The 23,552-nt window shown below is 34.3% G+C and overlaps 1 protein-coding gene and 1 non-coding gene across 19 annotated transcripts in view; both read right to left on the bottom strand.

Annotated features, from left to right (window-relative positions):
• Positions 1–23,552, bottom strand: part of LOC124954736 — a 108,272-nt gene that overhangs the window by 9,918 nt on the left and 74,802 nt on the right. For 10 of the 18 annotated variants that reach the window (XM_047508114.1, XM_047508092.1, XM_047508154.1 and 7 more), the window contains 12 exons: positions 22,780–23,001; positions 20,755–20,880; positions 16,905–16,913; positions 14,940–15,212; positions 13,859–14,215; positions 11,783–12,016; positions 5,008–5,172; positions 2,097–2,447; positions 1,351–1,461; positions 779–1,003; positions 558–644; positions 339–493 (listed from right to left, as the gene is read on the bottom strand). In XM_047508114.1, coding sequence (XP_047364070.1) covers positions 339–493; positions 558–644; positions 779–1,003; positions 1,351–1,461; positions 2,097–2,447; positions 5,008–5,172; positions 11,783–12,016; positions 13,859–14,215; positions 14,940–15,212; positions 16,905–16,913; positions 20,755–20,880; positions 22,780–22,981 — 2,295 coding nt within the window. In that variant the 5' untranslated portion in view covers positions 22,982–23,001. The remainder of the gene's footprint in view (positions 1–338; positions 494–557; positions 645–778; positions 1,004–1,350; positions 1,462–2,096; positions 2,448–5,007; positions 5,173–11,782; positions 12,017–13,858; positions 14,216–14,939; positions 15,213–16,904; positions 16,914–20,754; positions 20,881–22,779; positions 23,002–23,552) is intronic. The other 8 variants (XM_047508202.1, XM_047508207.1, XM_047508216.1 and 5 more) reach the window with 6 other exon arrangements.
• Positions 22,316–22,388, bottom strand: Trnaf-gaa. Its single transcript has one exon. It is a non-coding gene; the product is annotated as a tRNA-Phe (tRNA).

Below are 23,552 nucleotides of genomic sequence, written 5' to 3'. Positions count from 1 at the left end.
CGCAATATCTATGCAGATAGCGATGCAAATCGGTGGACGGGTTTGCGCATGATTAATACAATGTGCCAGAACGTTTCCACGTTATGCGAATTGCTGAACCGCGCCCTGAGCGTGGCATAATTATTCCTAGCATTACGAGTTCCTGTCCCTTCTCTCTTCACCTCCTCCACCTCTTCCTTCTCCTCTCTACCCTCTCTCTTCCTTCTCTTTCTCTCTTCATCGTTCTACAAGGAGTCGAGATATCGATCGATAAACGATCGCTTTTCTATGCACGCCCTTGGAAATGATTATTTTTCGCCTTGATAAATCTCTCACGAGAAACGGTTCCTGCGACCTACCTGCGACCTACAATGCGTGGGCTCCGTTTGACTAATCTGCACCAAAGCCGGTGCATGTGGGTAGTAATGAAGAGTCGTTACGAGCGGTGCATCTGGCACTAGAGTGCCCGTCACCGATGTCACGCTCTGCAATGCCTTCGTCGATTCCGTCGACGCTGAAAAAATCGACGAAGGTATTTATGATGATCATCGAAGGTCAATTGGTAGAAATTAACAAACATGATTTAGATTGCGTTGCAGTCGTTGTGGTCATTGTCTGGTCTCGTGAATTTTTTTTCTTGCAATAATAGATTATCGTAATGTTTTCTGAATAGAAAGAAATATATACATATATAATAGATTGTTAATAATTAACATGAGCAATTTTATTTTTGATCCTTTCAAAATTCGTTCGTATATCCTTTGAAACTTATTTCTAAACTTATTTCGATTTTACTTACTTATTATGGTTGTCGGACTCGTACCACAATCCGCCTCGATCTTGACGATTGGCAAAGTGCTCTGTTGTTTTCTTTTGCTTTCGGTAAGGACCAATCTAGCGCCGCCTATGTCGCTTAAAAGTTGAAGGGACGGTGGTGGCGGCGGTAACAAAAGGGACGGGGGTGCTACGTTTCCGCCATTGTGATTTGGATAATTCGGCCAGACCACAGCCTGCTGCATTTGTTCTGTTGAAAAACCATTCGTTTCTTACCCTCTTCCGCCTTCTTTTTCTTCCCTCTTCACTTTTTTTTTTCTTTCTTATGCACACGTATTACAACAGCATTACGCACACGTTGCAAAATATTTTTCAAGACAAATAAATGATATTAATAATAATAATAATAATACTAATAATAATAATAATAATAATAATAATAATAATAATAATGACAATGATAATAATAGTAATAATAATAATAATAATAAAAATAAAAAAAATATATGTATAAAGTAAAAAAAAAAAAAAAGAAAAAAAAAACATGAAGAGAATCAAAAGAAGATCAGAAAAAAAAAAAAATAGCTATTAACGTACCGGCTGCGTGAATTAAAAGAAGATGACCGCTGGATGGATCTCTGACCAACTGCAAACCTCCCTGCACACCGACACCCATCTGTGGGAACCCTACGGGTTCCATGGGCATCGCTATAAAACAAAGCACAAATCATTCTACGCGGAACGAAAAACGTCCAAATTCAAACGAGACCTTTAATCGACTATCGGCGAATGGAGATAGTAACGACCCTGTTCGAAATCGAATAGATAAAGGTAAACGGTCTCGTGAGGCTTATGAATTTTTCAGCCCAGACGCGAGCATAGAGCGAAGTTACCGCGTTTTGAAATGTCAGTCGGTCAACGGAGGGTTGTCGTCGATTTAAAGGGTAAGAAAGTTCGTGGCGGAGAGAGAGACACGCGAAAAGAAGATTGCTAAAATGGAAGTAGAGCCAAATATTATTATTCGGTTCACTATTATTATCATTCGATTGGTAACGCGGATATTTCAAAGACAATATATCTAAATATAAATATAATTTCTCTTTACCTTTGTATAAATAATTAATATGCGTTATAAGACAAACTTATCCATCATTATTGATAATATTTGGCTCTGTTAAAAGAGAAATCGTATTGGCAGGAAATGATAAAAAGCGAGAAAGAAAGAAAGATAGATAAATAGACAAAAGATATTGATATATATATAATATATACATATATATATATATAATATATATATATATAAACGGAGATAGCGCAATAATAATAATATAAAGATAGTTTACCTGCAGCTGCGGCGGCAGCAGCGGCGGCAGCGGCCGCGGCCGAGGCCGGATACTGCCAAAGCGTGGGAGGCCACGCGGTAGTGGCCGCGGCCGTTGCGGTACTGCCGAGAGTGGAATTCAAGCTGGAATTCAAGGTGGAATTCAGGCCGGAGCCAAGACTCGGGCCGAGATTCGGGCCGAGACTCGAACCGAGGGCCGCGTTCAACGAGGGCGCCAAAGCACCCGAAGGAATGGCGAGGTGGGCCGGACGTTCTTCCCCACCACCTCCGCCACAGTGGACGAGAGTAGCGCCGCCTACCGTCATGGCTGTACTCGATGAACCTGACGACAGGGCCCAAACTAGCGATGGGACTAATTCCATTACTCTTTCGAAACTGAATTAATAGCTTCAATAATTCTTTACTATTCATCATTATTTTACTCTTTTTTACGTTATATAATAATATATAATAATAATAATAATAATAATAATAATAGTAATGATAATAATAATGATAATGATGATAATAATAACAAAAAATAATTTCAAGTGATCTTTTATAATCGATTCAATCGGTCATCATAATGAATAATTATTTATCCCTTTTTTCGTCCAATATAATAATTATAATCGTTACGTAAGAAATCACAAAGGGTAAAAAGAACTCGATATTATCAAATATTCCTACATCTATAAAAGAATTTCATTTAATTTGAAGGAATGTTTCACGAATTTTTCTTGCATCGATAATATTTTTATTATCAATGAAAGAAAATCTCTCCCTTTTTCTCCCTCCCTATCTTTGTTTTGAAATACTTCGAAATACCATCATACTTAGTGAGATTTTCGAATTCAAAGAAAATCAATAAGAGGTCGCTCTCTTTCTGACGAAGCAAATAAGTTGTAGGTATAGGTACATGATTTAATATTCTCTCTCTCTCTCTCTCTCTCTCCCTCTCCCTCTCTCCCTCTCTCTATCTATCTATCTATCTATCTATCTATCTATCTATCTCTCTCTTTGAAAATTCTCTCGACTTTTCAAGCGACTCGACTATATCTAAGCTCGACTATATCTAATTATTGTCTGTCGATGAAATTCCTGTCCCGATCTCTCGGCGTTGCTCGCTATTGAGCGCGGAACATCAATCATTGGCATCGAGTCGTAAGGCTGCTTCGATTATCGATATTTGCATATGCAATCGGCGACAGTCAATTACCACAGAGACTCGGCGCACTCTGAAAATTACCCGGCTCGTGCAAATTACTGTCATTCTACGCGCCGGCACGAAGGAAGCGAAAAACGAGCCTGCGAGAAACGATACCATATCGACCCCCAAGAATTGAGATTATACGCTATGAATAAGTCTTTTAATTTCTTCCTTACTAGCCTTAGATTTTTTCCTTTTCTTTTTTTTTTTTTTTTACCCTTAGTTCCTCTTTTCTTTTCTTTTTCTTTTTTTTTTGTTTCTCTTTTTTTTTTTTTTTTTTGTTTTTCATTCATTTATATTCCATCTTTCCGCTTTGATATAACTTTCTTATCATAGATATTATATTTTATTTACTCTTTATTTTATTACTGATAATCAAAATATAATTATTCATTAGACTTGTGAACACGCTTAAGTAGATATATTTTTTTTTCTTTTTCTTTTTTTTTTCTCATTTATTAACATTTCTAAGAAATCTCCGCTAATACATATGAAGAAGAGATAAAGCTTGAATATTATTATAATTGAAAATTATTATTCTTGATTTATCTCTTCTTGATTTGCTTCCTCGTTTCTTTTGCTTTTTCTTTTTATTTATTCCGACCAATAAAATGTATATCTTTCAATAGACAAATATATTGAATAAATGTCTTTAAGATTTCTACAATAAACTTTATCTTTTATTATCATATCTGTCTATAGTCGGACTCACAATATTTCTGGAGAATTCGAATAAAACGTCGGAATGAAAATTTGCCGGATGATTTGATAGCGCGCAATCGGTTTTACCCTTCGCGGAACGGAAGAGGCATTTCGAAAGAATGTCCGCATCCCCCTCTTCGTCGTTCCTCGTTAATATTCCGCCCAGATGTTCGAGCCGCTTCTCGAATGCCGATGCCTCAGCACATTGGTTCAAATGAAAACAGCCGTGTATCCGATAACGCTTATCCCTTCTATACGATCGCGTACAAAACGCATTGTACTTGCGAAAATACTCTTTCAAAAGAACGAACTAACGAACTAACAAATATAATATTTTCTACAAATTATAACAATACTATAATCGATCATAAATAGACATCGATTTTCAAATTTTCTTATTATTTCTATCAAAAGTTCGTAATTAAGAGGATCCTTAAATGAATATAAGAAAGAGAGAAAGTGAGAGTTTTAAGAATTAAAACAAACTCATCATGAAAAACATCGACATGAATTTTATTGTAAAAACGTCCTTAAATAAAATAGAATTTACTAATATCTATTTGGATTTTCATTGATTCATTTTATATGAATTCTACTCAAATATTTAATTAAATTCATCATGCATAAATATATGTATATATTAATATTTATTCCATATGAGTTCTTCCTTCCAATGGATTCTCCCTGTACGATCATACTAAAGAGATACTTCATTCGATATTAATGCAACGAATTCATCTGTACCACGTTCACTTTTCAAAATTATAAATCATAATTATCTTTCCAAACATTTTCGATTATTATGTATCCTCACTACATTGAAAGCACTATTAAACATCATAATGACAGAAAATCAATTTAATCACTTCGAGCATGCTTATATTATCTACACTATATTAGAGGCAAATTTTGATGCTTGTATATATATATATATATATATATATATATATATATATATATATATATATACACATACAGTAGATATATATACGGGTAAGGTATATTCGTGTAATATACTCACCAAGATTGTCAGGTTGAAAGTGATGATAACTTGCATGATGCGACGTATGATGACTGAGGGAGACATTCCGCATGGACGCCGAGGTTTCCTGATGTTGCGATCTCTGTCTTGCCATTGCAATTCCAACTGGTATTCCACCTGCGTTCGCATTCGATACCACTATACCTGGAACAATACGACGAAACAAAGATATTAATAATAATAATGATGATGATAATAATAATAATAATAATAATAATAACTATCATCAATTTTATTTACAACGAATCTTTTGGAATCATAGCAAATTTTCATTCACTCGAAAGTTTTGATCCGCTCTAAAAATATCTCTGATATAATCTGATCCAATCAGATTACTATAATCTTTAAATTCTTTTACAAGAATTAAGTATCCCCTCGATAATGATATCCGATGAAATTATTCAAAAAAAAAAAAAAAGAAAAAGAAAAGAAAGAAAAATGAAAGAAAGAAAGAAGGGAAAAGAAGAAACAATAACTATATTTATACTGACACCTTCAAACTTTGGAATCGAGTCAAGTTACGATCATAAAGCTCATTTTCAATTGGAAGACTTTCAAATAGTCTTTTAGAGTATAAAACAGATCGAAAGAGAAAAACTCAATGAAAATGAGAAACTTTTGAAGCTCTCAATATTTTCAAATTCGACGATAAATGGATATATATTTTTCATCCCTCTTTCTCTCTCTCTCTCTCTCTCTCTCTCTCTCTCTCATATATATACAAACATAGATAGACAGGAACAGTTTCTAAAACTCTACTTTCGTTCCATTCGTAATACGGGGTGTCTGTAAGTTCTGTCCTAGCTGTGATAGGCCAGAGTTTTCGCGGACATAGCCGCGGTTCGTCGACTAAGATATACATCGTGGGTGTAAATGTGAGTAAAAGGGATAGACGTAGTAGGGTCGAGACTCTTTCGAGCCACGCCTTGTGTTTGCGTCGCCATGCGTGCCACGCACCTCCTACTTAACCTTTTCGCTACCACGACTGTGACTATAGTCCCTTGCCATGGGAGTAACGCTCGATTATTATACCTATTCAATAATATATCCTATACTTATTGAAATAATAAATGTACATTTATCGTTTCATTATTCTTTTACATCGTTATAATAATGATTTTAATTATTATCATGAAAGAAAATCATCGAGATATAAGAAATAAGTATTCGTAACGTTAGAAAAATTTATTTTTAAGAATACGAAAAAATTTTCGTACAGTGAAATTATTTCTTTCTTTCGGTGACAATCGATCAAAGAAATTTATTTTCAATGTTAATTATCGAAACAATCGATCGATTAAATACTGTTGTTCATTTGTTTGATACAAAGTGTCATCAGGGGATGATCGGTGTGAAAATGTCGGCTCCTTTTTTTTTTTTTTTTTTTTTTTTTTTTTTTTACTTTTTCTTTCATCGTAAATAAGCGTACATTCCAACGTACATAAGCTTTGATCGTCGAGACTGACGTATTTCGGTGGCTCGATTAATTTCTTTTCGTGACATAGTAGGGGAAGGAAAAGCCACGAAGGGGGTTGAATGTTGGCATGGTCGACCAATGGGAGGGCAACTTCAAGGGGAGCCTTTTCTCGAGTGTAATACAACGTCACGATGAAAGTATGCGTGAGTGAATGTGTGTGTTATATGTGTGTGTGTAAAAAAGAGAGAGAAAGAGAGAGAGAGAGAGAGAGAGAGAAAGAGAGAACTTAAAACGTAGCGTCTATGCTACTACGTGAATTTGTATACTCGTATATATGTATTGTACATATGTACGTATATATAGAAGAATGTCTAACGTCGTGGATAAAGGGGTTACACGCGTATTGTACGTACTTTAAGCAACGAGAGAAGGGACTCGAGAAGAGAAATCGTTGGTTAACATCTTAGAACTCTCTTACGAGCCTTTGTTTCGTCTATCGAAACGAGCGCTCGGATGGAAGCACGCGAGTGCCTTTCTAAGAAGAAAAGAGAGAAAGGCTAAAGAGCGAGAGATTTCCTTTCGAAAACATCTATCTCGTGAATTATAAATTGAAGATAATTAGAGAGATGTTAATTCTCCAATTTCAGAGACGTTTAACGAAAGTATCCATTTAAAGGCCAAACGAAAGAATAATTAACTTATTGTTCCAAGAATAAGGTTTCTCAATTGAATTACTTCGAATGATCGAAAAAAAAAAAAAAAAGAAAAGAAAAGAAATTCAACGATAAATGTGCATTATCGCAAATGATTTTATTTAATTATTATAAATTTTGTTTTTCTTTGTAATATTATTTGCAAGAGTGCGAGTGCGTGCACTGATAATTACGCAAGTTTGAATGTAAAAATCAATATATTATCATCAATCTTTTATCTTTTGTTAAGCGATAATTACAACGACGGTTTCGATTATGCCATTTCTTCTTCTTTTTTTTTCTTTTCTTTTTTTTTTTTTTTGGTCTCCTTAACATAAGTCTTCTTTACGATCATCGTATATCATTAAATCTTCATTTGTTGTTCTAATTTAATTACGAACGATGAAGAGAGTAACATAGATATATAAAAAGAAGAAGAAGAAGAAGAAGAAAGATAATAAATTACTTTATTCCTGATGTATTAACGTCGTTAAAAAAAAAAAAAAAAAAAGAAAAAAAGAAAAAGAAGAAGAAAAAAAAGGAACAAACAAACAAAAAAGAAAAAAACAAAAAAAAAACAAAAAAAATGAAATAAAATAAAATAAAAGCAATTGGAATCTTTGTTCGTAACTCTCCTTTACTCAATTGCGTTCATTCGTCTATAATTGAAACGATGAAACGAAGAAGAAATGTGTTGAACTGAATTCTCGTGGTTCCTTTAACGTTCTTTTAAAGACGCGCGTCCGTCCATTCTTTAAGCGTGTCGATGGATCGAAAAAGGAAGCAAGGAAAAGGATAGAATAGGATGGATGGATGGATGGATGGGTGGATGAATGGATGGATGGATGGATGGATGGATGGATGGATGGATGGACGGATGTCATCGAGTTAGAGGTCGAGGCGAATCGAGAGAAAATCGATTTTCGTAGAAAGGAGAAGAAAAGCAAGGAAACTCAATTATGTTTCCTCATACTCATTCTACCTTCAACGTACTTTTAGAATCGTTTGGCAGCTGTGATACTACGTGGCACGCTTGCGTGAAAGAAAACAAAAAAAAAAAAAAAAAAAAAAAAGACAGAAACAAAAAAAAAAAAAAGAAAAAAAGAAAAATAGAGAGAACAAGAAGATAGTGTGCGAGTGTATGCATATGCATGTGAAAAACTATGAAGGCGTGAACGAGTTAAAGAGAATAATTCATATAATTTGTATATATATATAGAAATATATATGTATGTATGTATGTGTGTATGTATGTATGTATGTATGTATATCGCTTCAAGTCAATAACTGTTAAAAGAAATAAAATAAATACAAAACAAAAAATATCAAACCAATGAAAATATTTTTTGACAAGACTCGTCGATCATTTCTCTCTCTCTCTCTCTCTCTCTCTCTCTCTCTCTGTCTTTCTATATATTCGACGTCACCATCATAATTTTCATTCGTTCAACGTATTCCTATCCCCGTAAAATAACTTACTAATGCACCGTGCATACGGTGCATCCGATAGGAGAGTAAGCCAAGCGACTAAGCCAAGCGTATAAGTTATTCCGGGCGTTTCTTTTTTAAATGACAGATCCGCAATCCCCCGGGAAAACGTCCGGCGTGGTAAACACCGGAGAGAGAAGAGTTTCCGGGGAACAAATGCATAACGAATAGGACGCATCCTACGCTCGCTCGTCTCTTTCTTCAACCACGAATTCTCTACAATTACCTTGCATTTTCCCATTTCACAAATTTTACTTACAACGAACTGCTTATGCGTTTATCACGTTGTCAACGTATTTCATTAGGATCAAAATATCCATTTGACTTGCCCGATTTAGTCATACATAATATCACGAATAAAAACAAATACGAACTATTTTTCTCTTTTTTATTCGTTTGTTTTAATTAACAATTAATTTTCCAATATAATTTTCATATCTCGAATAAAACATTTTTTAATAATGAATCGAAGAGTCTATAACTTTTTGACTACCAATAATCATTATTTCGAAATACGTAACTTTGAATTATATCGAAATTAATTATAATAAAAAAAAAAAAAAAAAAAAAAAAAAAAAAGAAAATAAAAGAGCAAAAAATTGCAGCGAACTATTTCATGAACGATTCCGATATTCGTATTATCGTAGATACACTCGCAATCTTTTTTGATTTTACTGAAACTATTAGCGATCAATTGTTTCTTTTGTCGAACATTTTCAACCGACTATAGACGCCGATGATTCGCGCGCGATTTGAACGATAAACGAGGAGGAATAAGCGCGTGGATATCGGGATATTGGCCAATTAAAATACTCCCTACGTTGCAGGATTCGTGGAGAGGATTATAGCCAATCGAACGGTCGTAGGTATAAAGGCACGGTTTAAGTCCTCGCGATATTCACAGATAAGCAGTACCAATGGGATTTCTCTCTCTCTCTCTCCCTCTCTCTCTCTCTGTTCGATTATTGTATCGCCAAAGAGAAAGAGAGAAAGATTTTTCTTTCTCCTTCTCTTTCAGTCAGATAGTTACGGAACTGTGATTTTTGCATTAATTGCATATCGATGAAAATCGTAGCTCTATAGTAAACTGCATCTCCTCGACCACCTGACCTCTCTACTCCATACCCCCTCCTCCCGACCCCCTTCTATCCCGCCATCAAAGAGCTCACCCCATTAAAATCTATATAATAAAAAGCCGAACGATGGAAATGAATTTTGTATTTGACCGTACGCGATAATCAATATTTCGCGAATACTCGCGAATACAATGCCACGCGCAAGTGTAATCACAGCGTTTTCGATATTCCAGTCAAATTTATAAAGAAAGGAACACTCGAATTACTTTTAATTCTTTCCATTCCCCTGCCCGCCCCCCCTCCCTGCGCCCCCCCTCCACCTTCCCGCCTCCGATCGTTATATCAATAATTTTGATCAAACATATCTCCGAACTTTAAAACACGAACTCACGAATTTCATTTCCTCCTCCTCCCGCCCCCCTCTCCCCCCTCCAACCACTCCAGCCAATTGTCAATCGTCGTGGTAGGGTTCAAAAAAAAAAAAAAAAAAAAAAAAAAGAAAAAAGAAAGAAAAAAAGGAAAAAAAAACGAAAAAAACGAGAAGAAAGAAAGAAAAGAAGAACAAAAAAAAAGAGAGAAAGAAGCTTCATAATATGCATTCTTGAAATTTCCTACCAGAGCTATGGACAAGAGCAAGCATTTTTTTTCTTTTTTTTTTTTTTTTTTGCCTATGATAGCACGATACATACGTAACACACGGCTCTCTCACGACAACGAAAGGTAGTTTACGAACACATAACGCTAGTGCCGTCGTTAAAGTAAGTTTTCAAGCACAGATCGTACATAAGATAATTCTCGGGTTCTGCCCTGTGGAATTTTTTTTTCTATTTTTTTTCACCTCTCTTTTTACACGTTTAACGACCGGGAAAAAGCTGATTTTCAAGCGAGAAACTTTTTTCCGAGGGAACGTTGAGGAGAAACCACTTCTCAAGCAATTCGAGAAAATTTTGGAATATTTCGCTTGGTAATGTTGTTATTATTTAATAACTCTGACAGTGAGTTCTCGGCGAACGAGACGCACATCGTTGATCGTTGATTCGAGACAAAAGCTTCTATACGTGGAAGCCAACAAAAATTCACGATCGATTCTGGTCGTTAACAGCACCGAGCAAAGAAAAAAAAAAAAAAGAAAAAGAAAGAAAAGAAAAAGAGGAAAAGGAAAAGAAAGGGGGGAAAGAAATGAAAAGAAAAAAAAAAGGAAAAAAAAAATAGGAAAAAATGAAAGGCCGATGTGGTGAGATAGTACGAGCAATTAACCGTCGATGTAAATGATTTACAAATAATCGACGGTCATTAACTTATTCTTCCACTCGGGTCAAAGATTCAATAACGAGCCGGTGAATGCACTCGCGTGACGAATATTCGAAAATAATCCGTATACGACTAAATTAACTTTCGAATGGTAATTAAAAAAAGAAAATTTGCAAATAACAAATAACGGAAATGAGGGAGCTTGTAAACATATACATTAATTGAAGTCAGAAGTTTTAATAAAATCGACATGTTTTATATATATGTGTAGTGGATATATGTATGCATTACATATACAGAAACTAAATCAAAAATTTCACGTATCTCTCTAACGATTTTATTCATTCCGTCATAAATTTCGTCATTAGAATAATCGATCAAATTTTCAATCAACGAATTATGCCTTTGAAAATTTTGAATTTTTCTATAAATTATTACATACTTCATTATATATATATATATATATATATATATATATATATATTTTGATTAGAATCTATTATACATTATGTACACTCAGTAAACATATAGTACAATCAATTGAAAATTAATCGATTGAAAATTTTCTTTGTCAATGAACTTCGTATAATTATGTTTACCCTTGATAATTTACAATAATTATATAATAAACAATTTTCACGATAAGAAAAATAATAAACATTATCTATAATAATTTATAATAAACAATTTTACAAGCTGATAATTATTATGTTAATTGATTATGAATATGTACGATTTAGAATTAAATAAATCCAATCAAATTATTATACAAAATACGATCTGACAGATTTATTTTTGAAATTCGTTGAAAATAATAAACATTATCTCACCATTTTCCGATTTCGGAGGAACCGGCTCGATCTTAACAGAGGTAGTGGTGGCATGAAGAGAGGTCGAAACCTCTGCAACCTGACATGGCACTGAGGCCAAAGGTTCTCTCTTCACGAGGCTATTATTGTTCGTATTAGAATTAACGCCATTATTCGCATCCTGTCCATTCCAGGACGATGCGACGGGCAACGTCCTGCTACAGCCTGCATCCGAATGAACCACTTTCGTTTTACCTAGAAAATTCAAATGAAATTTTTAATACCTAACATTATTCCTTTATAAATTAAATTGTTATTAACAAAGTATCGTATCGATATCGTCGATTCGAAACAATAATCAATTCATCAACATCCAAATTAATTATTATACCCAGTTAAATAATTCACGTATTATACATTAGTATTCTAATAATAATCAGTCTATAATAATCGAATAAATTTATCAATAAGATAAAGAAAAAAAAAAATTTGTGTATTGTTTAAACATAATCCCAATTCAAGAACATATTCTTCGACTTCCACTCTTGCCTGTTGATGTGAAATAAAAAAAAAAAAAAAAAATAAATAAATAAATAAATAAATAAATAAATAAATAAATGAATAAAATGAAGGGAACTAAAAAAAAAAAAAAAAGAAAGAAAGAAAGAAAGAAAGATAGAAAGAAGGAAGAATTTCAGGACCTCTTCCACAAAAGTCTTTGCCGAGTTTCTACGAAGGTAAGGACTGGTTTTCGTGGGAAGTATCGACGTCACTTGGTGGCCAAGGAATGATTCATGGAAACGAAGCGTAAAACTGGCATCGGAGACACCAAGGAGAAACGTGAAGGGAGAGAGACAGAGAGAGAAAAAGAGAGAGAGAGAGAGAGAGAGAGAAAGACAGAGAAACGAGTCGTCTCTCGCATAGTAAATATAGAAGCGAGAGAATCTTGCGTAAGACTCGCTATCTCTTTCTGTTCCACTCTTTCAGTCGTCTCTTTCTCTCTCTCTCTCTCTCTTTCTGTCTCTCCTACACATATACACATTTCTGCCTTTTTTTTTTCTCTCTTTTCCGCGCCTCGTCTCTTTCTGTCCTTTTTTTTTCCTTCTCTTCTTTTTCGTTTCCTTTTTATTTATTTTTTTTTGTTCTTTCTTTCATCTCTCCCTCTCTCTCTCTCTCTCTCTCTCTCTCTTTTTCTTTTTCTTTTCTTTCTTTCTCGATTTCTATCTCTTTTTCCTCTCGTAGTAGTACAGTTGACGTGGACTCAGAGTAGAAGCCTCCCGGAGGGAGTTCACTTCAAGGTCGTCAATTGCATCAACAACGATGGCTAACTTCTAGCCCGTACAAGTCTCATCTTCCTACTTCTCTCCTCTTCATGGCGTTACGAGACACGTAACAGGTTCGTCGATAACGCCTCGCGGCTATCAACTAATATGTATGTTGGTACATGTGTATCCCGATGTGTTCCAATTGAAAATTTCGATCGAAATCAAACGATATATTCGTAATTGATAAAAGTGAATCGATGATATGTTCATTGTTAATCTTGACTTTTCTCCTGTACTATTATATATTTTAAAAAAAAAAAATGTACGTATATTCGATTCCGTCGGATAATCGACGAATCGCAAATGCAAATAACATGGAACTCCTTCTGTTTGCTTTGTGCCCGTGTTACCGTGTCATGTGCAAGAGATTTGTCGGTAACTATTTTCAAATGAAATAACCTTTTTCAAAATTAAACAATTTCTCATTGAAATGTTTTAATACGAGAACGTTGATACTTTTTAATTCATCATATGAAACGAACGAGAAAAAGTTATTAGAAATATATTGATTATATATACATATATATATATATATATATATAGAATTATATAATACGTTTGATATGTTTAATGATAAATTCGAGGGATATCAATACGATCGAAATGAGCTTCCTCTTTCCTCAATCTTAAAATTAAATTAGAACTCGAGATATATCTATGAAATAAAAGAATAAAAAAGAAAGAAAAAAAAAAAAAAGAAAGAAAGAAAGATAGAAAGATAGAAAGAAAGAAAGAAAGAAAGAAGGAATGAAAGAAACGAAGGCTTACATACCGTTGCTGTTCCTGCAAACGCAGGGCTGCCTCGTCGACTTGTTCTCCAGTTTCACCGGTTGACCTTGACTCGAGAGGAAGGCTTCTCGTTTCTTCGCGGCAGTCTGGACAACCTGGTTGCCACCCTGGACGACCATCGCGCTACTCGTCGAACTCGTTGGACATGAGGAACCGTTCACTGCGATGGAACAACCGGTGGCTGTCGAGCCTGTCGGTGACTGATACTCCTGGAGCAACACCCCCGTCGTCGGCACGACGTTACCCGTCGAATTTGGTGAAAAGCTATTGATCGTCAATGTCGGAGCGTTACCGGTCACCAGGGAGAGTTGGGGCGAGAAAGTGTTCTGATGTAGACCTTCTTTCGCGGAGAAAGAAAGGAAAAAAAAACAAAAGGAAAGAAAAACACTTTTAATCCTCTTATACTTCGACGATCGTATATATATATATATATATCTTCTCTCTGGCTAACTTCGAATAAATTTGCATTTTTCTTTGTCAGTTATTTTTTACTCTAATCGTTCATTGTCACTGCTAAAACAATTACGTTTGATTTATTTAATGATCATTTTTACATCATATTTTTTTATTAATAATTCAATCCGTTGCATGATATGATATAATAGCTGACGCGATAACATTTAAGTTTCTTTAAAACTCTTGACTCACCTCTTGACGATGATACTTCGTTTAATTAGTAAAAGAAAGTTTCGATGAAAAAGTTTTATTAAAAATTTGTCTTTGCACGTATTAAATAAAACTTATATATATATATATATATATATATATATATATATATATATGCGAGAACGTGTTACGAGTGATGTCAAGAGTGGGCAAAAAAAAAAAAAAAAGAAATAATTAAAAATCATTCGATTAACAAATAATGCGAATAATCGTTGGAATTATGTGAAGGACATTAATTATTTTTCTTTGTTTTTCTCTTAAAGAAAAAAAGAAAAAAAAAAGAAGAAAAAGAAAAAAAGAAACAGAAAAAAGAAAAACAGAGAAAGAAAATTGACAACAATCTATACACCCCCTCGTGTAAAAGGTGTTACTTGCGATCAATAATGTCGTTTGCTCACCATGGTGCAGATGATGAAGTCCAGCAAGATTGAGGGTGTGCTGCGTATGCTGAGTATGCTGCGCATGATGAAGACTGCCAACATTAACACCGACACCCTGAAGGCTCAACGCCTGTTGACCAGGAGGCGCCAAACTCGCCAAATTCTTGGCGAGTAGTTCAAGCTGAGTCACAGGGACAGGGCTGTAGGGTGATCCAGGGGGTGGCGTGGGAGCACCCCAGGTGTATCCACCAACACCAACGCCAACAGCAGCAGAGAATACGCTCTCTGAAACTGCAAAATTTCTTCATTTAATCGATCTTTCTTATATCAACATAAATTTCCTTTTTCTTGTAATTCTGAATGATTTTTCTTTTATGTGACTTCATTTCGAACGAAATAATTTCTAATGATTTTCTCTTATCCTTTTTTTTTATAACATTTGATAATAAAGTTACAGGTATCGTTGATGATTTTAAGTAAAAGAATTTTGTAAAAATTATACCGTATTTATTGAGATGTTTCACAAAAAAAATCTCCAAATTGTTCATCACTCTGAAAAATCTCAGATACAATAAATTTCTCACTAAATAATAATAATAATAATAATAATAATAATAATAATATATGTATATATTTTTTTTTTCTTCTTCTATTTTTTAAATCGTTTAAAATCAAGTTTAGAATCAAATTAATAATACAAACGACTTTATCGAGAAATTTACAAACTCGTTGTTGGCTATTTCATGTTATTCGTTTTAAGAAACGCGTTAACGTGTTAAGTAAAATTTTTCGCCCGTGTATTCATTTAATTTCCTCGTGGTTGCCGATCGAGAAGGTCGAACGATAAAAGATGAACCTCAAGGAAAAGTCGCGTAAAAGAGTATTGCGTGTGCGCGAACTCAGTCCACATCAGAGAAATAGAGAGAAAGAGAGAGAGAGAGAGAGAGAGAGAGAGAGAGAGAGAAAAAGAAACGTATAAATATTAAATCCCATCGTCCGCGTCGGCTTCGGCCGATGGGCGAATTGAAATTTATCGCCGTTAGTTTCTCACTGGTTTCGATAAATATGCAATAAACGGACCGGCGGACAAATAAATGGAAAGTCTATGCAAATTCATTTAAATCGTACGCCATGTACGAGGGAAACGAAAGAAGAAAAAAAAAGAAGTTCAAGGAAAATGAAGAGCAGCAACGGGAAGTTGGATTTCCGCGGATTCGCGTTCGCGTTTCACGTTTTCTCTCTCTCTCTCTCTCTCTCTCTCTCCCTTCCTCTCTCTCTCTCTCTCTCTCTCTCTCTCTCTCTCTCTCTCTCACACACACACATCCGCGAAAGACACTTTTCTACTTATTCGATATAAGCAAAATAATGAATCAATACAAATATATGTATATATGAATGTTGTTTGTATTGATAAGATTATTGTAGAAAATAATGCGTTTATATACGTGTGTGTGCTCTATTATGTTTATGTTGTATATACATACGTGAATAAATTAAAAATATAAAATATATATTAACAGTACTGGCATTGAATTTAAACGTCTATATCTCTACTTCTTTAAATTGGTTAATGCAAAGCTTACAATAATTCGAATAGATCAAATATATCTTTCAAATGTAAGATGAGAATTTATCGACATTAGTTATGTAAATCAGTTAAATTGCAATCATTCAAACGAACGTCAAAGCATATCGACGAACTTATAAATATTGTTTGACATTTTATGGTCGATAAGATTAACAAAAAGTTCCCTGATAAAGTTTTCATTCAACATACTTTAGAAAGATCCCCAAAACTATACACATACACACATACACACACACACACATGTGACATATATATATATATATATATATATATATATATATATATATATATATCACTAGGCGTGGATAGCCGAGTAAATTCGAGTCCCGTCCACTCGATATCTGTCAAACGCATCATCTTTTTATTTACAACTATTTTTTAATCCTCTAACCCACCTGTTCGTTCTGCGGCCAACGTTCAACGCAGCGTGAAAAAAGAACGATGAATTTGAAAATTAGTCGTAGGTGCGTAAAAGCGTGTGCCGTTCCAACGAATGACTCGTTGGAGAAGTCGGTCGTTCGACGAATATTCGTTCGGTCGATTAATAGAGAAATACATACCTTTATATATACATATATATATATATATATATATATATATATATATACATATATTATATTATATATATATATAGTTATATATGTTATTCGTTAAAAATCGATTTTGCGGTCGCGTAATGTCAAAATCGTTTCAGTGAGCATACGAGCGAGTAAATCGGGAAAAAAAGAAGAAAAAGAAAAAAAAAAAAAAAAAAGAAGCTAAGAGAGGAAAATCTCATGACGAGTTTAAAATTCTTCAAAAAATCTACTCAAATGTAATATAACCTAATTACAATATAATAATAATAATATTAATAATAATAATAATAATGATGATGATGATGATGATGATGATGATGATAATAATAATAATTCTTAACCCATTAATAAAATTATAAATATACAGATATATATCTATAACAAACGTATAAGTATGTATACTTAATGAACCATTGAAAAACGAAACATATACCTAGTTATGGTATAATACATTTACTACTTATACTACTAATATATCCCTACTATAATACTTCTTTCTGTATAGGGTCGAGAGTTCGCGTGGATTTGCATTTAGCAAGGATAATTGAAATCTTGCCCGCGTAGATTCGATTTTAGACAAGAAAAGTAAAAGGGCAGGAGGAAGAGGAAAGGGAGAGGACTCCCTCCAACTTTTTAAACCTTGAACGGATAAATCGACTATCTCTCTCTCTCTTTCTTTCTCTCTCTCTTTCTTTCTCTCTCTCTCTCTCTCTCTCTCTCTCTCTCTCTCTCTTCAAAAAGAATCTTCTTCTTCTTCTTCTTCTTCTTCCTTCTGCTTCTCTCCTTCGTACCTCTACGCAAATCCTCTTTTTTAGCGTCGGTACCTCGACGTGGTCCTCGCGAACGGCGTTTAGGATTACACCTTGGACAATGAGGTCGTTAAGAGGGAAAGAGGAAACGAGAAGTAAGAGGACCATATACCTGGACACGCGGCAACCAAGAGTGAGAGAGGACAGGACACACAAACTAACGCAGTGAGAACACACTAAGCCGAACAGGAATTCTATTTGACCGAAAGCATTTTTCTTTTCTGTCTTTTTCTCTTACTCTCTCTCTCTCTCTCTCTCTTTCTCTCTCTCTCTTTCTCTCTCTCTCTTTCTCCCTCTTCGTTTCTCTTGTTTTCTTTATCTCTCTTTTTCTATCTATTCTCTCTTTCTCTCTCATATACACACGCGGGGGAGGGACCCCTTCCTCATTCGCCGCTTTAATTGCATAATTGCGCCTTTGTGCCCTTTTACTTGCGACTGGCCCATGTGAAAGGAGGAGATCAGAGGTAGGAGGGAAGGGTACATACGAACCAAAAAAAAAAAAAGAAAAAGAAAAAAGAATTAAAAAAAGAAAGAAAAAGAAAAAAGTGGCCAAGAAGGAATGGAGGAGGTGCTAGCCTGACGACTGTAAGGCCTCGAAAAGTCGCCTAAATTTCTTCTTTCTCTCTCTCTCTCTCTCTCTCTCTCTCTCTCTCTCTCTAATTTCTATCTCCCCTTTCATTTTCAAAATTTCTTTTATTTTTTTTTTCACTTTTTTCTCTCTTCTTTTTTTTCTTTTTTATTTTTTTTTAGAGTCAAACATTAAGGAACGAAAATAAAATATTCATATCTTTGATCCGAATTAGCCGGTATATTAATTTTCATTGTTCGATTATACTTCGAAAGCGCGAGAGATTAAAATGATTCGATTATGAGAATCTTAGTGAAGTTTCCTTTTCAAACGTTCATGCTTAATGACTTTTGTATTTCAATCTCGGCCATTACCACCCGCGTAAGCTTTAGAAACGCCTACGTAAACCTAAAAACCCCGAAATATCCAGACGAACTGACCTCCTCTAGAATAACTTGGCCTTTCGACGCTCTTAAATGATGATGCGAGAGTGGCTCGTACGTTTGAAATAACTTGCACGAAATGGACGAGAAATAGTAGTAATGTTCCTTGTTAAAATGGCCCTGTGTTTGCTCGACTATATATATATGATATATATATATATCATAAAAAAAAAAAAAGAAAAGAAAATTAACGAAGAAAAAAATTCACATTTAAATTCTATGATTATTCAATGTATTATTTATATTTAAAATGATCCCTTCTTGCGAAAGAAGTAGGTACATATTATTTTCCAATCGATCTTTCGATCTTTTACGAGAGAAATTCTAAGAAATATTTCTTTTCTTTTTTCTTTTTTTTTTTTTTTTTTTTTTTTTTTTTTTTTTTTTCGAAAATACTCCCTCCGTTCTCATTATCTTTATGTAAAATCACCACGAGAGATTCTTATTGTATTGGCACAATTTCGCGACTCGAACGAGTCTTTTACTACATGCCGGCAATGTACAAATATTTCCCATTTTTTTGAAAGCAGCTGCAGCAGGTGGCGCACAGGCCGTAATATACAATCGATGTCGCGAAGTGCGTATTATTTCATTTAGATTACATCTCGGCGATGCCAATTATAAACGATCGCGTGTTTACCCATACGCACGTGCTAGCAAGGTACCGAATTCAAATTAGCTGTACTTCGAACTCACCCTGATATACATATGAAGATGAGTATGGTAACATAAGTTACATATCTATGTATATATATATATATATCTTGTAAAAAAGAATCATTCGTACGATCTACCATTTGATTATACGAAGTATAACTTATTTAAAGAAAAGACACGTTTGTGCCATCTTTCGTCATTTTTCATGAATAAAAAAAAAAAGAAAAAAAAAAGAAAAAATGTTTCTTCCTTTGATATAAATTAAAAGATACACGCCACGCACGTACGCAAGCACAGAGAGACATATAAAAAAAAAAAATGGATATAAAGTCGAAATTATGTTACTTGTACTCGATGTACGCTTTAACGTTATAACATTTACATACAAAATGCCAAAATTAGTTCGATATTCTTATCATCACGATTTTATCATAATTGTTACAATAGGGAAATATTGTAATAATCAAAATCATTTATATATCAAACGTTGTAATCAGAATCAATAAAAATTATTTTATCTTGTTTTTAGAAACGATCTCTATTCGAGCACATTTATATACGTATATATATATATATATATATATAAGCATATTAATCTATTATATAAAATATATACAAAGTTGAATGAAGAATAATGAATTATTCAAATTCGTTTTGAAGAAAACAAAAAGGCACAATGGTCAAGATAAATACGAATGAAACAATATAATGCAAAAAAGAAAAAATAGAAGCATAAAGAAAGAGAGAAAGAGAGAGAGAGAGAGAGAGAGAGAGAGAGAAAGAAAGAAAAGGTTCACATCCTGACTATGAGTTAACGCACGATACTATTTTGTCCGGTGATTTGCAAGATGTATGCACTTGAAAGAGAGAAACGTTCACAGTCTGTCAGAGATTTTCCGGGAGCGAATAAATCTAATCTGAACGACGGGAGAAGCGTGGAGGCGAAGTATAGAATGAGAAATGGAGACAAGCGAACGTTCGCGTAGGGGTGAGCGATAGGGGAAATTGGTGGATGGAAAAGGACAGGTGAAGACAAAGAGAGAGAGAGAGAGAGAGAGAGAGAGAGAGAGAGAGAGAGAGAGAGAGAGAGATAGAGAGAGAGAGAGAAACAATGAGGAGGTCGATGTCGTCGATTCAAGAGATAAAACGAGAATAAGACCGAGAGAAGGTGAAAGTCTTTGTAAACTTACCCTTATGCGTTGTTGCGTGATAAGCGCGCGCGGGGGTGGGTGGCCCTGGGGTGGCGGGAGTGGCCGCGACGTAACTACCTCCGCCACCCCCGGGAAATAACGAGTACAACCCGTAACGGCTCACACCTGCAACATTAATAATAATAATAATAATAATAATAATAAGAATAAGAAAATTAATAATAATAAGAATTATGAGGATGATAATTAAAATAATAATAAGAATATTAATAATAATAAGAATAATAAGGATAATAATTGTCCTCGTCATCCTTGTCGTTGTCGTCATCATCGTTGTCGTCGTTATCGTCGTCGTTATCAGTTTTACCTCGCACAAGACAGAATCATCTAATCAATTGAAAATATATTTTGCCACTATGCGATACATGCGTTAATATGTGTATAAATAAATTTTGTTTTCTTCTTTCTTTTTTTTTCTTTCTTTCTTTCTTTCTTTTTCTTTGTTTTTCCTTTTATTTTCATATATATATATATATATATAAATCATGCAGAAAAACGGAGATAATTCATCGGACAAACTTTTCCTGTTGCAAATTATATTATGAACGAGAGAGTTGAGAATTTCAGAGAAAAGAAAAGTACGAAATAATTTTGTCGATTTTCGATATAACGATTATTAGATAGAATAACGTTTGATGTTGATTTTAATTAAAATTGAATGGTTTTATATAATCTATGTACACGTGGTGTGTCATGTAATTTGGTCCGTTGAAAAATCTTGTCTCTCATAAGGGAAATTCTTCGAAGATTGGTTACAAGTAGAATAGAATAAAAAGGATCAATATATTTTCGATTATGGATTAAAAGTTTTTTTTTCAGTTTTTTTTTTTTTTTTTTTAATATCTCAATCGATATTCTGTTATCTGTATATTAATAAAAAAAAAATAAAGAAAAAAAAGAAAACGATATAAGTTTGTTACAGATGGATAAGAAAAATCAATGATTTATCCGAACGATCCTTTTCTTTCACTTCTAAACTGAACTTATCAATCCGTCTATTCCAAACACGGAAATCTTTTGCGCATGCTCTTTGTAAAACGTCGCAATATCCGGTGTATATTTTATCCTAATCACGTTTACACACGAGCAACAATGCAACGATATGACGTATGCAGGTACTATAGTAGAAATATTTCACGTTTAAGATTGGAATGACTTTAGAAGAAAGTACCGATAATATTGCCGGTCTAACGAAATGTATTGCCATTGCCTCAAGTTACAATACACTTTTAAATTTACACTTACGTCAGGTACGTATCGCGTGAGACACGCGATTATAACGTATGATACATCGTAATATATATAAATGTGCTCAACGAGATTTTAATGCGGTTCCGCGAACGAGACATATTCGCGTAAACTCGTATATGTCTTCCATTTTCCTCGTAAAACGATGTCTCGATTATCGTATATGTTATATCATTTTATGAAATTTGTTTATATTTTTATCAATCGTTTATAATTCTTTATAAAATATACTTTTCGTAAACTGCGATAAAGAGGAGATAAGAATTGTGAAATTAAAAAAAAAAAAGGACCCTGCCGAAACCCGGGATTGAACCGAGGACATTTAGATCTTCAGTCTAACGCTCTCCCAACTGAGCTATTTCGGCTACGTGTTATCGTATTCCATATAACCCTTATATCAGATAAGCGAACTTCAAAATAAATTTTCATCATTAAAAAATTTTTATTCTCTTTATGGAATGCTTTTATTCGTTATTAAAGAAAAGAAACGCGATTATACATCGATCGTACATTATGCATCGGTACTTAATTAAATACCATATCGCATATTCATAATTTTCATCTTGGAAAACATAATTTTCCAATATCAACATCAACGTTTGTATTCTTGCATTTTGTAAAACAAATTTTCTGATCTCACGTCATTTATCTTGTACATTATTCAATTGTCTTTCTTCTTTTCTTCTTTTTTCGTCATTTTAAATTACACGAGTTAAAAAATAATTGAATTTAAGAAGAAGTGCCAATAATGTTTACCTTGATTGTGCGCCGGTGCAGGGGTCGCAGCCAAGGGTGGTATTCCTTGTGACTGTTGATTTGGAACTTGATTGGGCTGCGCTGGTGCAAGAGGCCATAGGGTTGCTGTCCCGGCAGGGCCGGACGACTGCTGGGCCCTGCCACCCGCGTCACCCACGGGACGATCGCCCGTCCCGCCTTGGGCCACGGGAGGGACCAACATCGAACCACCCCCTCCCGAGGCTAGAAAACAAAAACAAAAAAAAAAACAGACATTAATAATTATTCCAATAATAATTGAACGATTTGTTCTCGATAAAGTATTGTTGAAATATTAATTACAAAAATCGATTAATTAATTAAAAGAAAACGACGATGAACATTCGACGACGAACGTTTCTTTCTCTTCTTGATTTCCTTCAACGTAAAACGTAGCAACGTGAAAGGAAAAGCGAGCAAGGGTCAAGGGTCAGATCGAGAAGGGATTATATTAGTTGTACCTGAGGGAAAAGGGTCGAACATCGACTTCGATTGCCAACGGCAAGGGTGAAAGTTACTAGACAAAGAAAGAGAAGAGGAAAGAGAAAGAGAGAAAGAGAGAGATGAAACAAGAGATAAATAGACGAATAGACCGTATACGATGCGAAGGTAGGAATAAGATGAAACGAGGAAAGAGAGAGAAAGAGAGATAGTGGTTCCAGAGATAGAAGAGTATAGAAACTGTGTATACATCTATACATATATGTATGTATGAGAGAATGAAAGAGAGAGAGAGAGAGAGAGAGAGAGAGAGA

Source organism: Vespa velutina, chromosome 1, assembly GCF_912470025.1.
Source record: "Vespa velutina chromosome 1, iVesVel2.1, whole genome shotgun sequence".
In the NCBI taxonomy this organism is placed as follows: Eukaryota; Metazoa; Arthropoda; class Insecta; order Hymenoptera; family Vespidae; genus Vespa; species Vespa velutina.
This window is presented reverse-complemented; position numbering and strand designations above follow the sequence as displayed.